Source organism: Zeugodacus cucurbitae, chromosome 5 (assembly GCF_028554725.1).
Source record: "Zeugodacus cucurbitae isolate PBARC_wt_2022May chromosome 5, idZeuCucr1.2, whole genome shotgun sequence".
NCBI classification, from domain to species: domain Eukaryota; kingdom Metazoa; phylum Arthropoda; class Insecta; order Diptera; family Tephritidae; genus Zeugodacus; species Zeugodacus cucurbitae.
This window is the reverse complement of record NC_071670.1, coordinates 13,967,169-13,993,934: the sequence shown is the minus strand read 5'-3', so window position 1 is coordinate 13,993,934 and position 26,766 is coordinate 13,967,169. Positions and strand designations below refer to the sequence as shown.

Genomic DNA, 26,766 nt, shown 5'->3' with positions numbered 1-26,766 from the left:
ATACTTTCAGGCACTATTAATTATTTAACATACTTCAAGCACTTATTTTCTATGCGTTTTTTTTCTCTTCTTTATAGCAGTTTTAGCAGAATTTCGTTAGTCATATACTTCTAGGTGCCTTTAACGCACTTTTCCTATTTCTATTTTCTTTTTATCTTTTATCTTTTTTATTGTGCTTTGTTTTTGTGTTCTCTCCCATTCTTTCTTGAATTTATCCGCACAATTAAATGTTTAAATGAAACGCAATGCAAAATCATAAAACAGGGAGCAGCCAAAGTCGGTACATTTGTCATTTGCCGACGCGTAAGTAAACATTTCAACATATTTGCATACTTTTAGGCGCTAACACGTGTTTAAGTGTGTGTACCTTCCATGTGTGCGTCCTGCTATAAATGTTGTCGTGCGCGGCGTATGTTGAATGTTGCGAAAAAAATTACGCCCCACACATAATGCTCTAGATTATTACAAAATATGGCATAGTTTTAGGCTTTTACGCAGCGTGACCACGCATTTTGTAAATATACACAGAAACCCATACAGCTGTGAATTTATATGCATAATACACTGTTGCTTCATTTAAAAGTGGGTTTGCCTACAAATAGGCGTGTGTAAATATGTACATATTTGTAAATACATAAATATGTAAATATGTATTTAAGTATAAATGTATATGTATGTAGCTAATGTCCCTGTGTGTGTGTTTGTAGTTTAATAGTGTCGCAAGTGTGTTGCGCTGACGTTTTCAGCAAATTTAAGCCATCGCGACGCTAATGGCAACATACGTGTGGCATACTTTTAGGCGTTGGTTGCTACGCATGCGTTTATGTTTTTATATTTTCATGCTGAAATTGCTTCATAAATTCGTAACAGTGCCAGAAGGGTAAGTGCACATTTTGCGAAGCGTGTTGTGTAAGGTAAGCAATGAGGCATATGGGTGTTGACTTCACGTGTGGGTATCGGAAATTCGTTTGCGTGCATTTGTGGTCAAAATTTAAATGTAGAAAAATATTTACAAAAATTATATTACTAATTATGATAAAATTAATTTATGATATATGAAATAGAAATTATATATTAAATAAATTTTATGAAATACAACAATGAAGAATAAAAAAAAATTAACAAAAAAAATTAAGTAAAATAATTATTAAATATAATAAATAAGAACATAAGTACATAAATAAAATATAAATAGAAAAATATCTAATAAATTCTGAAAATGAAAATAATAAGTGAATTATATGAAAATTAAAAATATTATAAATAAATTGAATAAATGAAAAAAAGAAATAAAAAATAAAAATTAAATACAATAACTAAGTTTTAATTAAATTAAAAAACTAAATTATATAAATAAATATAAAATAAATAATCTAACTAAAATAATTTATATAAAAATATTATGAAAAATAATAAAAAATATTAAAAAACAATAAATAAAATAAAAAATAGTTATAAAATAAAAATGATTAGAAAAAAAAAATTATTAAAATTATTTTTAATAACAAATACTAATGAATTGAAAATTAAAATAATATATTTACAAAAATATGAAATTAAGGTGCATTACTATAAAAACTTAAATAAATATGAAAACTATAAATATAAAAAACATATTAAAAACTAAGAACTTCAAATAATTTTTTGAACATATAAATATATTAATTTTATAATTATTAATAATGGGTCAGGAATAACTTATTTAAATGATTTAAAAATATAGTAAGTTTTAGAATTATTTTTCTGTATTAAATTATATTATTTTAGGTTTTATAAATTTTTTTTTAATGTTTTTTTTATATTATACTAATTATTAATTTATTATATTTTTTTTTCATAAAAACTTAGAAATAAATTAATAAATTAAATTATGAACAATGAAAATATTATGAAAAAAATTAGATGTTCAACGAGCAAAATTTTTTTTTGTTTTTTTTTTTTTTAATATTTTGTTTTAAATATTAATTGAAATGTAAAGAAGTTTTAATAATAAAAATACAATTACTTTAAAACAATATTATGAAAAAGTTTTTAAATAATTTCGTTAATCAAATTTGGTAAAAATATAATGTTATGTTTTTTTCCTTTTTTATTAATTTTAGGTTCTTTTTCTGCTTAGGATATGTTAATTTAATTTTTTTATTGCTAAAACATAAAAAATTAAATTAAACATGTATTATTCTTAAATTTTTGAATCTTTTTTGTAATTCTGAATCTTGATTCTAATTAAAAAAAAAAATTAAATTTCTCAAAAAAAAAAAAAAAAAATTAAAAAAAATGCATAAAACATTTGTTATAAAAAATTATACAAAATGTTTTTTTTCTTTATTTGTACCTATGTCTGTTTTCAATAATTTTTTCTTGTTTGTTGTTTACTAAACATTGTTGACTAAAATAATTAAAAACAGTAAACCTTTCACTGAGTTTTTGCTTATAATTTTTTCCATTTCCACATTATATTCTTATACATAGATTCATGCATACCAATAATTTTAATAAATTCCGAGCGTACAATTTGCCAGCGCGTGCCATTTATTATTATTACGCCTGCCAACACACACTGTTATTTTTTTCACATCACATTTTATGATTGAAAAAGTAATATTTGGCTATATTGCCGCTCCGGTCGTCCTATGGCTTGGCAGTCTGCTTCAGTGTATAGCCTAGTGGGCATCGCCAGTGGAAGCTTTAATAGCAAAACTAGCGGCAGCAATAGAAATTATGTTGCGTCATTTATTTGTGATTTTTGTTATTTTTGCTATAATATACATCTTTTTTCATGTGCTGAATATAAATTGTTTTGTAGTTTTATTTATTTGTTTATATTTTTCTAATATTCATTTCTATTTTTTTATATATTTACTCTATAAAAATAAATTTTTTAAATTAATTTTTATTGTTTTATATATATTTTCTTATTAAAAATCTTAAAGCTTCAATATTTAATAAAATATGTTGTTTTAATCATTTTTTTAAGATATTTTTATTAAGTATATTTTTTAGATATATTTTATAGTTTTTGTTAATTTAAAAAAATTTGAAATAATTATATTTTTTATTTTTATATTTTATTATTTCATTTCATAATTTTTTTTTTTGGTTAAAAATTTTATAAACATATGTATATATAGTATTTAAAATCATTTTCTTTTTTTCATTAAGGTTTTAATATCGGTTTGTCTAAATGTAGTTTTTATATACTTCTATTTTTTTTAAATAAAAAATAAAAATATTGTTTTGTTATTTCATTATTAAAAAAAAATTATTAATTTTTAGTTTGTAATTTTTTTTTTTATTAAAACAAACTTAGTTTTGCATTTATATTTATATATTTCTCAAATTTTCATCAGTTTTTCTATATTTTTTTACTTTAGTATTCTTCGTCTAAACACTTCTTTTGCAATTTTCATCACCTCCTGCTGTTCCCATTTACACAGCTGTCTTTTTTATTTTATTTTTTTTTATTTAAAAACACATTCGCTGCCTGCATGCGCATTCATTTCACTTTTGCTCTCCTCGTATTCGCATTACGCGAACGACAGGCTGTTGCGCCGCATTCAACTTTCATTTATGCCACACATCAGTGGTTGGTGCAAGAATCTTATATGTAACAGCTGACCTTTTTCCGCTTTTGTTGGCATTTATATACATTTTAAGCCGTTTTTCTTTTAGTTTTCCACCATACAACGCTTTCAATTCCCATTCGAAGCCGGTAGCCTTCCTTGTGCTTCTTTCATCAATAGCTTTCTTGTATGTGGTTCTTTTTTGGATTTTGCACTTCACTGCAAACGCCTTAGTATTTACGAAATACTTTTGCAAACAGACTGTCAGCAATTCCCAATCCCATTTATTTGCATATTTTCAGGCGCATTCATACATGACTGCATGCCATTGACTTTCATGTGCCTTCATTTCGTAGAAAGTGTGAAGCGTGATTTTTGTTGAAAACTTATATGGGTTTTTGTGTCAACCGAAAAGTGTTGAAAGCTGCCGCTATGCCTTACTTTCAATAGCATACATTCTGGGGGCTGCATGCTGTATTTGACCGGTTTTCGGCAGCTGTGTCGCAAGTTTGTGGCTGAAATTTATGTGCCAAACGTCAAGCGGTGTGTTTGAGGCGAATCTATGTGTAAGCCTAGATGTGGTTTATTTGATATTCATGATATCAGCATAGCATACATTTAGGCGTTCTGCATTTTGGTCGTACATATCTGGTTCGTGTTAACATTGAATTCATGCATATCTCGCTTGAAATGTGGGTGTAAACGTTTTGTGAATTTTATTTGTCATTTACAGAAAATTTTCATTTAAAACAGATTTCCTTGCCTACATACAGGCGTTCATTGTTTGCCAATGTATTTGCTGACACTTGGGGTTGAAGTTTATTTGTTTTTGGGAATTTCAAGGACAATATTTTAGCATATTATGGTAAATAAATGGCGTTCAGATGTTTTCAATCAAGGAAGAAATCTATGTTATTGTGGTAGTATAGATTTAGGCGTTGCATTTAAGTATGATCTACGCTTTTCAGAGATTTAGTATTTTTCACATATATATGTGATTTCAGCATGCCCTGTTCAAGCGCTCTCTACTGCTCTCATTTCCATTGTTTCTAAAACGAGTTCAAGTTGCAATGTCGATACATGTACCACAGCTTTGTCATTTGATTGTCTGCAAGACAAAGAGAATCTATTTATAAAGAAACTTATATGCTATGTTAAATATGTAGTTCGTAGAAATCTTCTTTAAGCTACAACAAAATTATTAAAAAAAAAATACAACAACCACTTCCACAACCGCTTCTATTATCCGCATTTATGCCTTAGTTTGGCCTTCGCTTTATTGTCTCTCTAAAATTAATAATTGCCCACTTGGAAGAAAAATAAATGTTATTATAGCAGCGCTTTCATGTGAAGAAAGGGGTCTATGGGTTCAATACCACAATGGAAATGCGGCATATGTGTTGTTGGTATTGGTTATTACGTGTGGGTTACTTTACTAAGCCTACAATAAGGCGCTCTCGAGTTCATGGCATTATGGGTTAAGCTTTTACGAAACATATACACATAAAGAGGCGGGGTAAAGACATAAGCATAAGAAAAAAATAACATTACAATATGTGATACAAGATAAATGTGCACTTCCCGAGTGCTGGGCCCGCTTTAAGCTGCTTATAGTGTTGGTATACAGGGTAACAGAGAAACATTTGGTGCTTTGGCGCTAAAAAGTATGCAAAAAAGATAGCTTACATGTATGAATGAGTAAGTTCGATTTTTTTCCCACTCCTTAATTCACAAACAACAAATGTTTAAAGTGGAATAAATTGAATAATATTAAATAAAATAAATTTAATTTAAATAAAATATATATATTTTCATTAAATTTAATTTAAATAAAATATATATATTTTCATTAAATTAAATTTATTATATTTTTTTAGAGTAAACTTTTTCAGTAAAAAAATTGTAATTGTTGCAAGTCAAAATTTAAAATAATATAAAAAATAAATATAAATTTGCTTAAAAAATTCTTTATTACAAATAAAATTATAAATTAAAAATGAGGTGAAACAAGAAAATTAAAAAAATAAATAAATAAAAAAAAATAAAACCAAATTTTTAAAATTATTAGAAATAATTATTAAAACTAAAAAAAGACAAGTAAGGAAGTGCTAAGCTCGGGTGTAACTGAACATTTGATACTCTCGCAATTTTTTTATTTAATTTTATTAATACTATAACACACTATTTGACTCACATATTCGTATAATACATATGTATATGGTATAAAGTCCATTGAAAGTTTAAAAACCCTAATGATAGGTATATGAGAGTAAGGGGAAGTTATGATCCGATTTCTCCCATTTTGCCACGGAGATTAGAATACATTAGAAGAAAACTATTCCCTCTGAATTACTGCAAAATATCTGAAAGACTTCCATATATTTTCGGTAAAAAAGATTAGAAGCACTGAAGTCCTCATATTCGATATATAGGGTCTTGAAAACTTATGGTGCGATTTCGCCGATTTTTACAAGGTCTATGCCATTCTATAAATGCAGTATTTGTGCAAAGTTCTGTTCCGATATCTTCACTAGTGCTTACTTTATGTATTGTAAAGTAAACGATTCAGATCGACTTCAATATATGGAAAGTAAGCGTGGTTGTGAAACGATTTGGCATATTTTCATAACATATCATTGAAATTAAAGGAAAATATTATAAACCGCATTTCATTGTAATTGGTCGAGTAGTTTCGGAGATATCGTTGTTGACCTATAAGTGAGCGGAGCTACACCCATTTAAAATTTTGTATACGAATTTGAGTGCAGCCCTTCTGTACCATCTTTATGATGAAATTTAAGGTTTCTGGTGTTTTTCTTTACAGAATTTAAGCATTTTTAATAGATTTCAACACAACCTTTGTATGAGATGTGGAAGTGGTTATAATACGATTTCTTCTATTTTGGGACTGTATCAGGTAGTACCTAAAGAACGACTCCGGAGAGTTTCTTGAAAAAATAAAATAAAATAAAGTGATCGAATATAAAAACTTTATATCGAAAAATACTGGAGCCCTATAACATCAGTCATATAAGCTTGACGAAAATTTTTTTATATTTTTATATGTATACCATTGAGTTAAGAAGAAAATTTAAATTATGTATATATTTTGAATTTTTTAGTAGATATGATATGATATCAATAATTTTATTAAATAGTAATTTTTTCGAACTTTGAATCCAAATATTTCGATTTTGGGGGCTAACTTCGAAAATCGTAGAGCACAATTTTTTTACTTATGATTCAACCTTCTGTAAAAAATTAGTTTGCTCCAATACGCAGCCAAGTGTTGTACAGTGTTATCGATGACAAAGTTAAACACTATCGATTTTTTTTCAATTAAATTTTTGATTTTTATAATATCAAAAATTTATTATTTTTATTTGGGAAATTTTTTATATTAAGCTATATACAGTTCCTTTTTGTACGTATATATATGTTAACATAATCAATTCTTAGTATTTCTTTTAAATCTTTCTTCTTAATTTTGCTTTAAATTTGTACCCATTCACCATTCTCCCCTATTTTATTCTCCAAACACATTACTTAGTCCCCACAACCATTACGTTTAATACAATGAATTATATCAGCGTTTATGACAATGCCACTCAAACATGCGGCTCCCTCTTGCGCTATCATGTTACCGAGCATGTTGCAATTTCTCAAACCCCACCGCGTCACACAATATGCCTGCATACGAACACACACTAGTACACATTGCCTGCTAATCGGGTTTATAGCATTGAACCGCCATCGTTGTGTGCCTTTGTAAGCACATTTCACTTTGATAATCAAGTGGCTGCCTAACGGGCGAGTGGAGAAAGGTGCTGTGCGGTATATGACTATGACTAGCTACTGCAGAGGCTTTGCTGCCTCTTATACTACACACTGTTACTTCTTCCAACATTTCTTTTTTTCTTCTTCTTAACGAAAGTAAACATTTCCTTCTGCTTTTCTTCGCTTCTTAGCAATACGTTTCTTCACATTTACGTCCACTTAAACATGCGTTCCTTGCTTGCACTTGTCTTGTACGTAGTTGCCTTTGGTCGGTGCACTTGCACTTTGCTTTCGTTGGCACCCCATTGGGCCCGTCCATTATAGCGCAGTTGTATAGAAATTTAGTGTGCTTAGTTTCTTCTTCTTCTACGACTTTTTTTATTGTTTGCTCGAAAGTTTTTCATTTTTCAAATTGCACACTTTCTGCACCGTTGGCTCCGCTCCGCTTGTGGACTCTGATTTCTTGTCACTGAAATCCGGCATATCTATTGTTCTCGTTTTCGATTTCGAGTGATTTCACCCACCACTTAGTAATTGATTTTCCTGCTTTTTGCTATTAAAAAGAATTCTATATTCTGTAACTGAGTGTGGGTAGGCGTTTGTGATTTGCTTTCTGCTGGCGCTCAACTTTCACTGAGGCGTCGCTTAATGGTGCGAAAAGGGGTAAATCATTGTGCGCAGACAGCACTCGGTATTATTTTTCAATATCTTTATGGTGCTTGCCACTTTGTATGTGTTTCTGTTATGCGATTTTCTGTGTAAGTAATGAAATGTTTGAGTTGTGTCTGGAATATGATTGCGTTGTAGTTTATTGGAAAGAGTCGCGTTACAAAATGCTCATGTTAAATGTTTTTGGATGAGTGATGGTTTCTTCGAGATCACTTTTTTTAAATCCTTTCCGTTTTGAATCACCTTTTATTAATTTTAATTTAATTTATTATTAATACTAGAAAATATCACATTTTCTGCAATACTCCAATAATTTTTTGCTCAAAATCTCTATATCTGCTGTACATTTATCAAGCTTCCATCTCCATATTCAAATGTATATTTGAACATAAAATATAATACATTTAGCTTGCTCAAGCCTTCTTTGCTTGAGATGTCACATTTCTTATAACGTCCCATCAAGACTGAGTAGTTTGTTGAGACTTTTGAACCTAAAGAAAGACATAAGTAATATTTGTTTAAACCTTCCGTAAGGATATTAAAAATTTACTATAACTCTCCATAACGATTTGTATTTTTATCATAAATAAAAACCAATTAGCTATGACTGTTTTGATCACACAAATTCGTAATTCTTTAGGCTCATATGTCTTACATCTAAGTTTGTTCAAAATTTCGTCTTATATGTACCGAAACCCCTTATATTTTGCGACAAGTGTTGGATCCCACAAGTTTCAATCAATTTACGAAGGACTGACGGTTTTTATGAGAAGCCTGATTCCTGAAATACACTTAGAGGTCTTTCTCCTAACCTCTATGGTAGGTCACAATGAATTATGTATTGGAAGCATCGAAACAATAAAGGACCTTAAACCGAAGCATTTATGCTTTAGACCGATCGATTTATGAACAATCGGTTTACTATCAAAACTCGGAAACAGTACAAGTCGCTTCAAACAAAAATTTTCATATTGAATGGATATGTGTGAACGATCCAACTATATATTAATCAGCATCACTCAAGCACACTTTCTGGAGACCACAACTATACTGAGGAAAACTATGCTCTAACTACAAAAAATTAGATTTTGAATTAGTTCTGAGATAAATTATTACTACTAACACTTTAATTGTTTTCTTTTATGAGTTCTCGGTATTCGCACGTAGATCTCGCTTCGAATCTACCGAATTTTTTTGTTGTTTTTTTTTTGCATATTACCTTCGGATATCAATTTAGATACCTATTTTTGACATGTACGTTTCATAAAAGCTGTGAAAGCTATTTTTTTAGAATATTCTGGTTTTTATTGAGTATAATTTGCGTATTGTTCGTTAGTCAATGACAACTTTGTTGTAATCCACAAATTTTCTTTTTCTCTTACAACCAAAAATTGTTCTCTAAATATCAGATTATGAGTTTATCTTCTTTTTGTCGCGGATTTGGATGTTTCAATGAGCTTCTTTTGGAAGTTATCAGAGAATCTTGCAACTGGATTACAACAACATTTTTTTTTTGTTTTTTCATAATTGACTAGAGAACTTTAGGCCTGTTGAGTCGCAGCGAATCTTTCAAAAGCAAGTTAGAGGAGACAACTTATTTATTGAAGTTCTTAGAAATTAACGATAACGTCTGCTAATGCTCATGTTTTCATGATTGTTAGTGTACCATCTCAGAGTTGCATTGCAAAAAATATTGTTGAAGCTTTGGAGTGTGCTCAAAATATGTGATTACCAGTGATTTTCCGGAATTCTCGGCTAATAAAAACCGTCTCGTGTCCTCTTTTAGCTTTCAATTAATTTAAAATTTTAATTTTTTTTTACACAAAATGTTTTCCGACAACACTTCACTTAATTTTTTCTCTCAACACTTCTTAACTGCAACTTTCGCAGCTCATTACGCACTTAAAAGCTTTATAAATCATTAGCTTTTATGCGCCTTCACTACATATACTACACACTTCATATTAACACTCATTACTTTGCAAAGCTTTACTTACCACTTCATTTAACATTTGCATAAATAAAGAAGCCTGTGAGTGTGTGTGTGTGTGTATATATTAGCCTGTACTGCCAGTGCACATCACTTCGGCGCGACGACAGTTAAAGCTTTTTTGTCTGCCGACAGTCATTGCTACCCAATACTTCCCACTTGCGTTTGCCATCTTCAAACATTTTCTTCAGCAAACAGCTGCTCCCCTTCCGTGCGCTCAGCTGGTACTCCTTTCAACATTTAAGCCTCATTTGCGCATCATTTAAACCACATATGCTTGAGCTCATCAACAGTTTTCCATTTTTCGTTATTTAGTTCATATGCATGTGTGAGTGGTGTAAGTGTACGCAGAATTGGGTCATAAACTGTTATTTCCATTAAGTTTTATCTTTGGTTTATTTTCCCGCTTGTTACAACTCATTTTTGCGTCTGCACAGTTTGTTTTGTTGGCAGAAGGCTGTTAAGTAGAGTAGATAAATATTTAAATGAAGTTCTGGGGGAAAAGTGAAATTTTCACTGATTTGTTTTTTCTTTAAAATCTATTTTTTGTTTCTTCATACATCCTGTAGCTGTGTAGCGGAAAGTAGGAAAATTAGAAGTTTAGAAAAAAATATGAAAATAGTTGAATGAAATAGAAAACTAAGTTTAAATATTAAAAATCTAAAATATGTTTTTAATGAAATTAAAAGTTAAACTTCGCTATACCCTTTTTAAGGAAAATAGTTTAATTTAAAAAAATATTTTTTTTATGTTATTGGTCTACAACTTTGCTTCCGCCGTTTTCCAATAGATGTCTCTAGGGTCAACCATTGTTCGGTTAAATCGTTTTATATCGATCTTGGACATTTGTGTCAACATTAACCCAACAAAATATTTGTAGAGATCTCTTTACATTCCAAACTTATTCTCAATTGAAAATGTCACTTTTTGAGCCGAATTCTCGACATTTACACGGAATACGCATGCAGCTACAAAGATGGTCAAAAGTAGTAGCTAGCGACGGCCAATATTTTGAATAACATAAAACTCCTAGTGCCGTCTCATCGGATGTTGACATCGTCCACGCTTCTGCACCGTAAAGTAGGACGGGTAGAGTTTGGTTTTTGTTCGTCGAGCGAGGACTTTACTTTTCAATTGCCTACTTAGTTCATAGTAGCACCTGTTGGCAAGGGTGATTCTGCGTTGGATTTCCAGGCTGACATTGTTATTGCTGTTAATGCTGGTTCCCAGGTAGACGAAATTATCTACAACTTCAAAGTTATGACTGTCAACAGTGACGTGGGAGCCAAGACGCGAATGCGCTGACTGTTTGTTTGATGCCAGCAGATATTTCGTCTTGTCCTCGTTCACCACCAGATCCATACGCTTCGCTTCCTTATCCAGTCTGGAGAAAGCAGAACTAACGGCGCGGGTGTTGTTTCCAATGATATCGATATCATCGGCGTACGCCAGTAGCTGTACACTCTTATAGAATATTGTACCTTCTCTATTTAGCTCTGCAGTTCGTATTATTTTCTCCAACATCAGGTTAAAGAAATCACACGAGAGTGAGTCACCTTGTCTGAAACCTCGTCTGGTATCGAACGGCTCGGAGAGGTCCTTCCCGATTCTGACGGAGCTTTTGGTGTTGCTCAACGTCAGCTTACACAGCCGTATTAGTTTTGCGGGGATACCAAATTCAGACATCGCGGCATAAAGGCAGCTCCTTTTCGTGTTGTCGAAAGCAGCTTTAAAGTCGACAAAGAGATGGTGTGAGTCGATCCTCTTTTCATGGGTCTTCTCCAAGATTTGGCGCATGGTGAATATCTGGTCAGTTGTTGATTTTAAAGGTCTAAAGCCACACTGATAAGGTGCAATCAGTTTGTTGACGGTGGGCTTTAGTCTTTCACACAATACGCTCGACAGAACCTTATACGCGATGTTGAGAAGGCTTATACCACGGTAATTGGCGCAAATTGTGGGGTCTCCCTTTTTATGTATTGGGCAGAGAGAGAGATTCCAATCGTCAGGCATGCTTTCTTCCGACCATATTCTGCAAAAAAGCTGATGCAAGCACCTTATCAGCTCTTCGCCGCCGTATTTGAATAGCTCGGCCGGTAATCCATCGGCACCCGCCGCCTTATTGTTCTTCAAGCGGGTAATTGCTATTCGAATTTCTTCACGGTCCGACAATGGAACATCTGCTCCATCGTCGTGGATTGGGGAATCGGGTTCGCCATCTCCTGGTGTTGTACTTTCACTGCCATTCAGCAGGTTGGAGAAGTGTTCCCTCCACAAACTCAGTATACTCTGGTCATCAATAACTAGATCACCTCTGAGGGTCTTGAAACCTTCAGTTAGTCGCCGGATCTTTTTCGAGCATTACCCCTGTCGGCCAGCTTGTCAAGCTCTTCATACTTACGCATTTCGGCCTCTTCCTTTTTTTGTCTCGAGTCGATGTTGGGACCACGAAGCGTACGCACATCAAGAACACTGGAGACATGTCGTTCATCTATCGCAACTTGATCGATCTGGTTGCGAGTGATTCGATCCAGGGACAGCCAAGTAGCTTGATGGATTCTCTTATGCTGGAATCTAGTACTACAGCCGACCATATTTCGGCCCTCGGCGAAGTCGATCAGCCTCAGACCGTTTGGTGATGTTTCGTCATGGAGGCTGAATTTTCCGACTGTTGTGCCAAAGACATCTTCTTTACCCACCCTAGCGTTGAAATCGCCAAGCACGATTTTGACATAGTGGCGGGGGCAGCGCTCATAGGTACGTTCTAGGCGCTCATAGAAGGTATCTTTGATCACATATATATATAGTATTGCCAGCTGTTTAATAGCCTTTTCAGAATTAATTGATCAATTAAAATTTTAATTGAGAAACCAGTTTTTGCTCTTCACACTGCCGGCTACCCCATAACCGATCAGCTGTTATATATTTTTGTTTTTGCTTTTCATAAGAAATTGGTAAGTTTCATCAGCTGATTGGTATTTTTAGCAGCGATAAAAAATACAGCCAATTGCATACAAAGAACGTATATATAATTACAAATATGGTATTTGTCGCAGAGTTGCATTTCATATTCAAGTCGATTAAAATTCAATCAAAAATTAATATAGCTTTTTATTTTTTATGGTAAATTGATCTTAATGTGCGTTTTAATGGAGCAGCGGCCAGTCGATTGATCAATTAGCTCCTGTGTGTTGGTTTGAAAATGGTACCAAAAATTTAAAAATTAAAAAAAAAAACTCGACGTCAATTGAAAGACAAACTTATAAATTAAAGGAAGCATTTTAATTTTTTGGTTTCGGATGATGCTGTAGGCTGGTCACCGCACAAAAACTTTTTTTCGAGGTGCCTGCAGAGATCGACGATAAATCCGTTATTCCTCGCTATTTTTCGATTTTTTTAAATTATCCTTCAAATGTTGTACTTTCATATAATAATAAATAAAATAAACCTACAGCAATAGTTTTTTCTAAAAAAATTAATGAAAAGAGGTCTTTTTTCAACGAAACAAAAAAAAAAAAATTAAATACAGTATTTAAAAAAAAATTGAAGTTCACTCTTTGGTGAGTGGTTGCCATATTACTCAAATTTAATTTGCTATTAGTTAAAAAGTTATGTACTATAAATATTACGGTTGGAATATTGCTTTTAAAGTTTGGTATACAAATGATTATTTTTTTTTTACATTATTGCCACCTCGCTCTAATATGTTTAACAATTTGACTGCATTTGGCAGTAAATTTCTTATGAAGTGTATTTAAACGTTTTGGAAAAATAATATGGCTTCGAAAAAGGTTGCCTTATATAAAGTAAAAAAACTTGCTAAATATTTTGGTTTCTTTAAAAAAAAGTTCATCAAACAAATATTAAATATTTATTTAAAAAAATGCGAATTGTTATATTGAGCAAATTAAATATGCATACTGGAACAGCGTTGCCATACCTTATATATTTTCTTTATGTTTTTTTTTTATATATTATAAATTTTCAACCCCATTTTTTAAGTATAAAATTTGTGCCTTCAAAAATATTTTTTTTATTTTATAGGATATACCTATACATTCTGTAATATGTTTTGTCTGTTTTAATACCGCTGTGTTCTTCTAATTAATGCACTTTTTTTTGCAAATTTCCAACTCCAGCCAGCTGCGTTTGAGACCACTACAAAGTTCAACAGCAAGTGTCATAAGTTTTATGAAATTCAACTACGCTAAAAAGTTGCCTGCCCAAACGTGAATGTGTATTCCCCTCAGACAACATAAACGCCTGTCTCGCTGCCTGTTTGCTTAACCCAGTTATGAATAATGCAAAATGCTACATAAAACCCCTTTTGTGTTTTGTTTTATTATACAGCAGTCACTAGAGCACTTTACCTGCTGTTGCATTTTGTAATGAAAAAAATACAATGCTGAAATTTTTTCTAATTAGAAGAAAAACAAAAAGTTGTACGTAGTGTGAAGAAAATGAAAAAAGTAACTTTATTTTACATAATAGCCTCACTGTCTCAAGTCTGCTTGAATGAACTCTATGCTACTTGCAGCTTCAATGCATTTAATACTGATTTGCAGTTGCTTTTACAACATTTTATTGTAATGTGTTGCATACTATCCGGCGCTATAGCATGCTAATGCTTGTTGCTGCTGTGCTGTGCTATGCTGTTTGTTTACCAAATTATATGCTGCGAAGACAATGATTGAGTCACGTCAACAAATGCGACTCACATTGTCTCTCTGTTTCTCTCTCTCTCCTTCATCCTTGCATTTTACCCACTCACACTCACGCATTAATTTGCTTTCGTCTGTACTGTTGTGGAAATTTCAATTGTCGTTGTTGCAAATGCAGCTGCTGGAAAGTAATTTACAGTCATAAATACATACATATATACTAATATGTATATATTATTGTCTGTATATATAGCTTACACACATAGATTTGTATATATATAAATATTATATATATGTATATATACATATATAGTGGCAGGAAGTATAGTTGATAGCGCACGTTTTGCATAAAAATGTACAGCACACACACATATATACATACACATGCAGGCATATATACATATCTACTAGTACATATACGTTCATCTTTGCATATATAACAGCACGCATTCGAATGCTCTTCACTTGTTCTATGCAGATTTACATGTGACAATGACGCTGACAGGCAGCTAAGAGATTGCTTGCACCCACACACACACTGTAAACTTTTGCACATCCTCAACAAGCCTTCTCCTGCATCTATGTACATATAGACAAGCATACATAAATTTATAATAAATTGCAAGCAAACATATAAGATAGAGTATGCATGTGCATGTGTTCAAAATGCTTGCTTGTCAAAGTTGCTGATTTGTTTGCAGTTGAAAAAAATGTGTGTTTCTGCTGCCGGAAGGGGAAAGTGTGGATTGACTTGACGACAATAGTGATTTTACTAAGCAATGACAATATATATTCTACATTGTGCTACTGAGAGGCAAATGCATGAGCTTATATGTTTGCTGTATCTATCTATGTATGTACATAACGCTTGGTTGAGTAAAGGCTGGCATACAGTGGTTTAGTTGAATGATTAAATCGCAAAACAGTGAAATTTCAAACTTCAAACTTTAAACTTTCAAACTGTAAAAATATAAATGATATTTGACATTCATTTAATAAGAAATATTTTGAATTTTAGTTAATTTTTTACTTAATAAAAAAATTTTAAGAATAAAAAATAATTAAATATATATACAATAATATTAAATTTTTAAAATATATAAAATTAAATTGAATTGAATATAAAATTCAATAATTATAATTATTAAGGTATAAAATTAAATATATTGAAAAAAATTTACAAAAATTATATATTTTATAAAAAACAATAATAAAAGTAATACTAAATGTGAAAAAAAAAATTTTAATGAACGAATATTTAAAAAATAAAATAAAAATTAAGTAATGTGCTATATAACAACAAAAACAAAAATAATTGGTAATAATATTTACAGAAAATAAAGAAATAGATTTCAAAAATCTATAAAAAGAAATAATAAAACAATAACAAAAAAATAAAAAAAAATTAATAAAACAATAACAAAAAAATAAAAAAAAAATAATTAGAAAAAAACCAATAATAATTGAAAATTAAAAAATAAATCATAATTGTAAATTATTTATTTAATTATTTAAATAAAAAAATATTTGTAAATATAGTTAATATTAATAACCAACAGGAAAAAATATGTTTAACATAAAATACTAAAAATATAGAATATTATAAAAGAAAATAAATAAAAAAAATGTAAAGAAATATAAAAAAAAAATATTATAAAATAACACAAAATCGCAAATACAAAAAGTCAACAAAATATTATTGAAAACAATAAATTACATACGAAAATAAAATTATGGCGATAATAGAAAAACAAGTAACAAAATAATAAGAACTAATGCGAATAATAAAAATTTTTGCAAATTAAAAAATAATATGTAAAATAATAAAAAACTAAAATTAAATAACAATTATAAGAAAAATAAAAATATGCAAAATAGCAATAATAAAAAAAATAAATAAATAAGTAAAAATTAATAATGGGAGTATTCAGATAAAAAACAAACTTAAAATAAAATAATAATTATAATTGAAGTATTAAAAATTTAAATCAATCAATATTAAAGAAATCTTAAAAACAATTTACTTAAAAATTTACAAAAATTCAAAAATAATGAATATAAAATTAAAAATAAAAAATAAATTAAATATATCAACATGAATTGTAAATTAGTATAATAATATAGCCGAATGATTACTAAAATTATTACGTTATATTGAAAGGATTATAAAGAAAATAAATAAAATATTTTCAAAGAACGAAATTAAAACTAATACATAAATAATAATAAAATTTGTAGTTATTATTGAAATTAAAAACAATTTATATTAAATGTCATTTTTAATAAAAAATATAAAAAGTAAAATTCATTCAATCAAAATCATATTTAATAAAATAATAAATAAATAATCGATATTAAATAATTATATACAGAATTTTATAACAAATGTTTTAAAAATATATTAAAACTTAAAATTTATATACAATTTAAAATATAAGTATTAAAAATCAATCAATTAAAAACATACTTAATAAAATAAATCAACAAAAATCATGATTAAAAATAAATAAAAAATAAATAAATAAAAAATGTCAAAAAATGTTTAAATTTTAAAAAAGATAATAAAATTGTTAATTAACAAAAACTAAAAATATTAATAACTAATTAGTAGTGTTAAAAAATTTATCAACACTTAAAAAAGTAAATAAAAAATACCTTAAAAAATAAAATAAAATAAAAAATAAAAATTATTCAATCAAAATCATATTTCATAAAATAAATTATTAAAAATCATTATGAAAAAATTTAAATGAAAACATAAATAAATGTCCAAAATAATATAAATTTTAAAACAAGAAACAAAAAAAAAATTATAAAAAAATAAAAATCATACTTTAAAGAAAATCATGAACAAACATGAAAATAATAAAATTGTCTCTTAGTTTTAAAGCCTACAAAAATTTAAATTAATTTAGTTTCGACAATATTTCCTTCGACAAAATATTTGATTATTTCAATTTATAAATTCGGCATGTTTTACACACTGTGAGCAGCAAAACTGTATAATCAGGATTTCGTGCAACATTGTTGCAGATAACCCAAAGAAAAGCGAAGAAATGACGAAAGAGAAAAAATGTAACAAAAGAATAACAAAAATAACTTTAAATAATGAATTTGCGTCAGAAGCGCAGCAATGTTAATTGAAAATTTTGCAAATAACGTTTCGTAAAAATACAAGTGAATTTTACAGTTCAACAGAATTGATTATACATTTGAGACATGAACCAGGCATATATGTTCACCTGGCTCTACTAAATTCTGCAATTCTGTGTGGAATTCAATACTCTCACCCATTTTTGTTGCGTTTAAATTTTTGCTGTATTGCAGTAGTTGCAACATTTCTGCGCACATTGTACGAGAACCATAACTCAGTTGAGAATTATAGACCCAAATCGCTTGTACATACAATAACTCAGTGTAATCAAAGCGTACATTTCCCCCTTACAACCGTCAGCAATTTGCATATACATATTCCCTGGCGTGCACGCAAATATGCCACAATTTAAATATTAATTTATGCGCATTTTTATTTTCGCACTTAACCAATAATTATTGCATACACATTGGCGTGATGGCTTTAGCGTATGTTGTAATTGCGCTTTATTTTTGTAGCATTTAAGTGGCTGAGATGCGTTGTGTTTGTGTAAAAATTATTAATAAATGCATATTTCTAGTCGAGCCATACCGACAGGCTCTGTGACCATTTAAAGTAATTGAAATTTTACATCATCCACATGAATTTAAATGTTTTTCACATCATTTTAAATACGCCGCAAACATAATTTTATGAATGAAATATGCATATTTGGTGATACTAAAAACAGAGTATACCTTTAGGCGCGTGCCATATTAGTTTAGTGCGCCAAAATGCAGTAGTTTCGCGTGTTAGATAATTGTACGACTTTATACAAAAAATGTATTCTTTTATTTAAAAAAATGAGAATTTATTGCTACAAATAATAATAAATTTTTCATAATTTAAATTTTTAACTTTAACTGTAATATTAATCAGAATATTTAGTGTATCTTATGCTCTTATACAACTTTGCTTTCAAGTTATTGCAAGCATACCTTTAGGCGCTTTTGAATTTAATAAACAGCTAAGCATGCATTTCTATTGCATTTTTTCTTGTATGAGTGCTTACGTAATAGTGGCAACTGATTTATTGGCATTGCAAAAGCAATTTATTTGTACATTATAAATTTAATTGCATATCTTTAGGCGTCGAATGCACTTAAGTTATTGATAACTGATAGCAATATATTTATAATATGTATCAATATAAATTCATTATCGTAGTTGTAACAGCATATCTTGTGCAGTCAGCAAATAATAGCATACTTCTAGGCGAATATTGTAATAATAAATAAGTTTGTGAATAACTTACTGTGTTCACCTATAATTCTCTGCTAACGCATAATTTATCTAAACTTATCTGCTAGTTTCAACTGCCAAGTCTTGTTTCCATAAAGTATGCTTTAAACAACTCACTTGCTCACTGAAATTGTCGCTCATGCAAAATAATTAATAATTAATTACTCAACTACTTGTCTACTAATTAATTAATATTTGATCAGAAATTTCAACTTTCGGCGCACGCTGACAACTTTTAGGCGCTCAATCAAGTCGTGAACATCAAGCACTTTCCTTTTCGCAATTCTTTATTTATTTCCGTCTTTATGAACAAGCGCGGACCTCACTTGACTTTCATAATGAATGACACTAAAGTAGCTTTGGAGCACGCTCGTGCTGTTTTGGCCTCTTTGTTCCTTCGCTCTCTACTGCCCTGCCATGGACTTTTGTGTTTTGTTTCGTTTCCTGTGCAAGGGGACACTCAGTTTCTATACAATTTTAAGACGCTTTGTGACATTATTTGTGCCTCATTGTGTTGTGCTGGTGCTTGGTGTTGGCTGTCGAATTTGTTGCTGCGGAAGACACAAGTAAACTTGACAGTTGCCTGGGAAATAACAGTAATGTGTTCAAAAACTAAAGAAAATTACAAATATTCGTGTGAGGAGCAACTGTAAATTTATTTTATTTGAATACGTTTTTTTAAGTTAATAGAGTATTTTTAAAGAAAATCACCAATAATTTATAGAATTATATATTATTTACTTGTAGTCTAAATATTTATTGGATTAATATTTTATATTTAAAATTTTTAAGCAATATATAATAGTTTTGTTTAAATTCCATATTTAATTTTTGCAGCTAAATATTACTGGTTAATTGAGTCGATTATGTAATTGATACTTAACTTTTACTTTAACTTTTTTCTTGCCAATTTGTGTTAAATTTTAATTTGTAATTCAATTAGCCTTAATTGACTCAATTAAACTTGTTAGCTTGTTAATTTACTCAATTAAGTGCCTGTCTGAAATACTTATTCATATGACTTCATCTAGTTACAATGCAATTAAAATACAATTTTCTATTTAGTTCAATGAATTTTATTTATATTCAATTGGAACTTTAGTTTCAGATTCGATTTATTTAATTAATTGATATAATTCTAATTTTCGGTTTAAATATTGCATATATAATATCAAATTTATGTACTTTTTTTATCTTAATTTGTAATTTATTTTTTCAGCTCATTAATTGAGTCAATTAGTTAATTAAGCTTTTTTCCTCAATTAATTGCTTAATTTAATCAATTAAAATTTTTTCCTTGCTAATGTACATATGTTAAATTCTAATTTGTAATTGATTTAGCCTTAAATGCGTCAATTAAACTTATTACCTTGCTAATTTACTTAACAAAGTGGCTGTCTGCAATACTTATTGAAATTACTTCATTTAATTAAAATGTAAAGAAAATAAAATCTTCTCTTTGGTTGATATTTTTTTATTTTATTTCACTTTATGCAATATTAATTATATTCAATTTAGACTTAAGATACACCTTCGATTTAATTTTGATGACATTTTTTTGCTGAATTAAATATTGAAAATTAAATTCTAGTTTCATTTAGTTTAATTAAGCTTAATTTAAAAGTAATTTAGTCCTCTCTTTAATTAAGTCAATTAGTCAATAAAACTTTTTTCATTGTAAATCTACGCCATTTTTTCTTATTTATTTACTTAGTATTATTTCGTAAATTTTTTAAATAATTATTTTCATGTTAATTTAACTGTAATTATCTAAACTGATTATATATTTTTATAGCTTAAAATAGCTTATATAATTTTATTTATTTTCTGTACATTCATATTCCTATTTTAATCATTTATTTTATTTACGTTTAATTTTATTTTATTTTCATCGATAAAATACTAAAAAAATGTACTAAACATTTGTTTGTAATATCTATGAGTATTTTGGTTGTTTTTTGTATTGAAAAACTGATTGTTTATATTCACGATACTAAGAATCTTAACAAAAAATTGTGTACTGCAGGCGGTCGGCAACAATGCGGATATTGCAAGACTGGCGCGCAAAGAAAGAACTGTGCACGCAGACTTTGAAAAGCAAAATCGAAAACAAAGAAACATTAAAAAAAAGAGTATTGAACTATCGACTAAATCTTCTGCTCTGTATTGTTTATAGACTCCGAAGAGCATAACCTCACTTTATTTACTCAAAAGCAATGCAATGCAAGCAGACAGTCACGGCGGTATAATTCCAGCTGTGAGTTTACACTTTTCACGATATTTTATGAGTTCTCTAGCTTGCATAGGTTGCAATGGAATTTTCTATTTTTTCTCTTAACTTATGCATATGTTTACATAACCTAAACTGAAATGAATAAAACAGAATAAGAAAACAATTGTTTGAAGTTTTTTCATCGTTAAAAATACTAAACAGCATTTTGCTGCTGTCTAAATATTTTTTATGTGTAAACAATGACTATGCCGAAATTCTGAGAACTAGTACTTAAATGCTATGGTGTATGTTGCTGTATTTGCTTTTACTTATACGACGGAGTTTCTTAAAATTTGGGCAATTATTAAAGTTAGTTACTAAATTTTAATTGCAAAAATTATTTTATATATTTTTTAGAAGCACTCTACTTTCTATTGAATTTTTGTAGCATTTTTTTATTTTTATACATCAATGGTGAAATCTCAAGTGCAGATCGGGCTAGTATGGTATAATATATGTAATTTTGTATGTAGCTATTGGTGTTCAACACTTAATTAAATGTGTTTTTGCGTTATATATAGCTTGAATTCATTTAATTTTTATTAATTTAATAAAATTTAATTTAGAATTTTTAATTTCGAAAATTTTCGAACTTAGTTTTTAAGTTTATTTAGGGACAAGCTCTTACTTTACTAAAAATAAATCGAAAAAATTTAAATTTCGAAAAAAAAATTAAATTTCGAAAATTTTCGAACTTAGTTTTTAAGTTTTTTAATATTTTTTTTAGTGAAATGCATTATTTAGTTACAATAATTACATACTTACCATCGAAAACATATTAATTTCGAAAAATATATAAATACGACGAATTTATTATTTCATTAAATAATATTTTAGACAAAAATATTTAATTTTAGTTTATTTATAATATAAATTAAGAAAACAATAGAAAAAAATACAAACGCCCGAAACTATGCTGCGATTTTTCATCTGTAAAGCTCTCATAAACATCCAACGTCAAATATATTCTCTAAATATCGAAAGCACACTTGTAATGTAACGCTGACTCTACCTCAATGTACTGCGCTCTTCTGTCTTCTTATCGCCTCTTAATATACATAACTATATAACAGTAATCTATATGTACATGCTCTAAAAAGTATGCTATATTTTTTATATATGTAAATAATAAATTTTTCTAATTTTGTTTACAACTTTCAGTGCGCAGCTGTCGTGCCGGCAAATCTGTACAGATGTCCGAAGCCGAAGTACGCGGCCTCTGCTTGAAATCACGTGAAATTTTTCTACAACAACCCATACTGCTGGAACTCGAAGCACCGTTAATCATATGCGGCGACATACACGGTCAATACACAGATTTATTGCGTCTCTTCGAATATGGTGGCTTTCCGCCAGCCGCTAATTATTTATTCCTTGGCGATTATGTAGATCGAGGCAAACAATCGTTGGAGACCATCTGCCTGCTGTTGGCGTATAAAATCAAATATCCCGAGAATTTCTTCTTGCTGCGCGGCAATCACGAATGCGCCAGTATTAATAGGATTTATGGTGAGTGTAACAAAAAAATAAATATTGATTCAATATTCATATCAGGCTCCAAATTTTAATATATTGCTCCTTTACTCTCTTTTAGGCTTCTACGACGAGTGCAAACGCCGCTACAATGTGAAATTGTGGAAGACCTTTACAGACTGCTTCAATTGCCTACCCGTTGCCGCTATTATTGATGAGAAAATCTTCTGTTGTCACGGTGGTCTGAGTCCCGATTTACAGGGCATGGAACAGATACGTCGCCTTATGCGTCCAACTGATGTACCCGATACCGGCCTTTTGTGCGATTTACTGTGGAGTGATCCGGACAAGGACGTGCAGGGTTGGGGTGAGAATGATCGTGGTGTGAGCTTCACATTCGGTGTGGATGTGGTGTCGAAGTTCTTGCATCGACACGAGTTGGATCTCATTTGTCGAGCGCATCAGGTTGGTGACTTACCGAATTTATTTTTTACGTGATTTCATTTTTGATTTCGAAAATATTAGAGAAATAAATTTCTATACATATTTTGGTTCTGCTCGTTTTTGGAAAGGTTTTAAGTTTATTTTATTATATTTTACATCTCGAAAAATTGCAAGGTTTCGAATTTCGATTTTGAAATTTCTTGAATAACAAAAAAAAAAAAACATAAAATGCAAATTCTTTTCGAAGAAAATGTAATATCGAAAATTTCGAAATTGTTTTCTAAGGACTACCTCGTATTAAATCTAAAATTTTACGGCAAGTATCTATAAGCTTTTTGACATTGTATACAAATTTTGACTTAATTAATGAAATAATAGTGTTTTTTAATTATTCGAAACAATGCCGAATTGTCATTATTTATACGTATTTTATTTATTTTATTATTTGCGTGAAACGTGAAGTATACCTTTCTCTGTATTAAATAAAATAAATCATACTAGTTGTTGCAATCTTTAACTAATTTCAAAGTCTTAATTTTAACTCAAAATCAAAATATTTCTAAGTTTATGTTTAACATTTGTTGAGTTATGATTTTGTAACATAATTAGAACGCTAAAAGACAAAATAATCGAAAAGTATTTTTAGTTTCGAAAATATTGTTAATTTCGAAAATTTTCGAAGTTCGGTTTTTTTTTGAGAAAAAAAATGTACACTCCTTTAGGTTTTTGAAGTTCTCTTGAGTTCTGCTATTGTAGCATAATTAAAATGCTAAAAGACATAATAATGTTTATTTTCGAAAGTTTTGTTAATTTCGAAAATTTTCGAGTTCGGTTTTTTTCAGTATTTCTAAAAAAATGATTTAAACTCTCTTCTAGGTTGTTGAAGATGGCTATGAATTCTTTGCGCGCCGCCAACTGGTCACGCTCTTCTCAGCGCCAAACTACTGTGGTGAATTCGATAATGCAGGCGGTATGATGACTGTGGATGATACGTTAATGTGCTCGTTTCAGGTAAACATAAATACAAAAATATTATCTATATGTATATATTAATTTCAAAATTTAATTTAATTTTTTTTTGCAGATTCTCAAGCCGTCGGAGAAGAAAGCGAAATACTTGTACAGCGGCATGAATTCATCGCGACCCAATACACCACAACGCAATGCACCATTAATAGCATCGAATAAAAAGGGCAAATAATATATCCATCCACTTCCATTTCCTTAAAAATTAATTAATTACTATATTAAATTAAAATTCGAGAATATTAATGAAAATGCAAATAAACAACAACAACAAAATAAACAATGTAATAGCAAAAACAATAAGAAGAAAAAGCAAACGAAGCGCGCTATCAGCAAGTAAGAGCGAAAATTGAAAATTAAAATTGAAAAAAATTAAAAAAAACAACAAAAATATACAAAAACTACAAAAAAAAATATAAAAAATGAAGGAGTTAAACCATGAGATATCAGCAATTACAGCAACAATAATGCAAAAACAATACACAGGTTACAAAGAAAATGTGCAACATAATTTAGATGAAAAAAATAACAACAAATACAAAAACAAAAATATAAAGCAACAACTTGCTAACGTTTACTCAGTAAGATTTTATTTAAAAGTATATTAATCATGCTTATCAAATGCCTATACACCGTAACACACAAGTGTACACGGTCAACACAAACGAAAATATCTATGTATGTATATGTAACAGCTCTGTATTTTTATTCATATTATATTTGTATGCTTTTAATGAAGCCTAAGTAGTTTAAACAATTCGAAAATCCAATTATACATTTAAAAAGATTAAAGTTCATGGCAAATTGTTATTGTTGCAGAAAATTCATTGTAATTTATGCCAAAGCAAAAAAGGTAAAGAAAAAAAAACGACATTCAAAATTCATAAGTACATGCATACAAATTTGTTATATATAAAAGTGTATAGTTGAATGTGTGAAAAGCTGCGAGAAATGTTCGAAGATAATGCGCTCTAAATCCTGTTAACTACTGCGAATTGTTTGTTGAAAAGTAGAAAGTATAATTAATTTGAGTGCACTGTCAAAGCTAAAAACAAAAAATTCGAAATAACTGTAGAAAATGCATTTGGAAAATAAAGTTTGTTGGTACAAAATGTTGATTCTTCTTTTCTGCTTTTTTATATATTGTATTTTACTAGTTTTGTGCTAATTTCGAAAATGCATATTTACTACGAAACCAACGATCGTCAGCATTTCTGCGCATTTAAGCAACTGCTCTAAAATATCAGCTTGGACTGTGTAAATTTTTGAAAACTTTCAAAAGCGTAAAGAATATGCCGTTACTATTTAATAAAACCATTAATGCTTCGAAAAATGTGCAACAAAAGCGTTCTTTTGAAAATATATATACGTATTTTCGTTGTTAAGGTACACAAAAATAATTACACAATTTTTTTTTATGAGACCACAAACAAAATATTTTATTGTTTTTGTTTTTTCCAAGTCTGCTGTTAGGAAGAGTGCTTAATCTGTTATAAAACCAAAACCGTTTATATCAGTTGTGTATCAGTTAGCTACGCAAAGCATGGGTTTTGGAGTTTGTAAATTCGAAAACATACTTTTATGCATTTTGAAATGAATACAGTTTGGAAACTTTTATTTTATATTTTTTAAATCAGAAAAAGTCGAAAACAAATAAAAATTAAAAAATTAAATTTTTCTAAGTAACAAAAAATTTAAAATTAAATTTTCGAAAATGAAACATTGCCTACGAAATGTTACTTTTTAATGGAAAAAGTTCGTTTCATCAAATAAACGCTATTAGGTATTCGAAGAAGAAGTTGTTTTCGAAAATTGCAAAAAATTTTCGTGTAAATTTTAAACAAAGTAAATTTTAAATAAAAAGCAAAGCCAAAAAAAAAATATTTTTTTTTATTTCGATATTAAAAATTTCGAAAAAAATTGTTTCGAAAATTAAGTTTACTTGCGAGAAATAAAATTGAATGATAGAAACGTTTTGTAAACTCTAGACAACTTATGCGATGTTAATTGATATAAATGAATTTTTTTTTTCGAATATGCGAAATTTCAAACACCAATTTAATTAAAATGCATTTATACATTGCAGTTTAAAGAAATATTTACTTTGTATACATTAAATATGTTTTCGAAAATCAAATAAAACATATGAGTTGTGATTGTGTATAAAAATGTGTTTTCGAAAATTGTAGACAACCAATATGGTAGTCATTTAAATGCATTTACACTATAATTTTGCATTTTAGTATTTGCCACGAAGATGTAAAAAATGTTGAATTGAAAGCAAAACAGTTTTTGTATGCATTTTTTTGTAACTTTAATTTTTCGTAAATAAAATTTTTTCATCAATTAAATTTTTCATAAATTAAATTTTTTCATATATTCAATTTTTTTAAATATTAAATTTTTTCAAAAATTAAATTTTTTATATATTAAAATTTTCCGTAAATTCAATTTTTTCATAAATTAAATTTTTTTATAAATTAAAATTTTTCGTAAATTAAATTTGTTTAAAAATT

The 26,766-nt window shown here is 29.0% G+C and overlaps 1 protein-coding gene across 2 annotated transcripts in view; it reads left to right on the top strand.

Annotated features, from left to right (window-relative positions):
• The window catches only part of LOC105219497 (serine/threonine-protein phosphatase beta isoform), an 80,222-nt gene extending 54,856 nt beyond the window's left edge, over window positions 1–25,366 (top strand). For both annotated transcript variants that reach the window (XM_029045102.2, XM_011195672.3), the window contains 4 exons: window positions 22,469–22,816; window positions 22,902–23,245; window positions 24,101–24,235; window positions 24,309–25,366. In XM_029045102.2, the coding sequence (XP_028900935.1) occupies window positions 22,469–22,816; window positions 22,902–23,245; window positions 24,101–24,235; window positions 24,309–24,425 (944 nt within the window). In that variant the 3' untranslated portion in view covers window positions 24,426–25,366. The remainder of the gene's footprint in view (window positions 1–22,468; window positions 22,817–22,901; window positions 23,246–24,100; window positions 24,236–24,308) is intronic.
• Window positions 25,367–26,766: the final 1,400 nt, after the last annotated feature.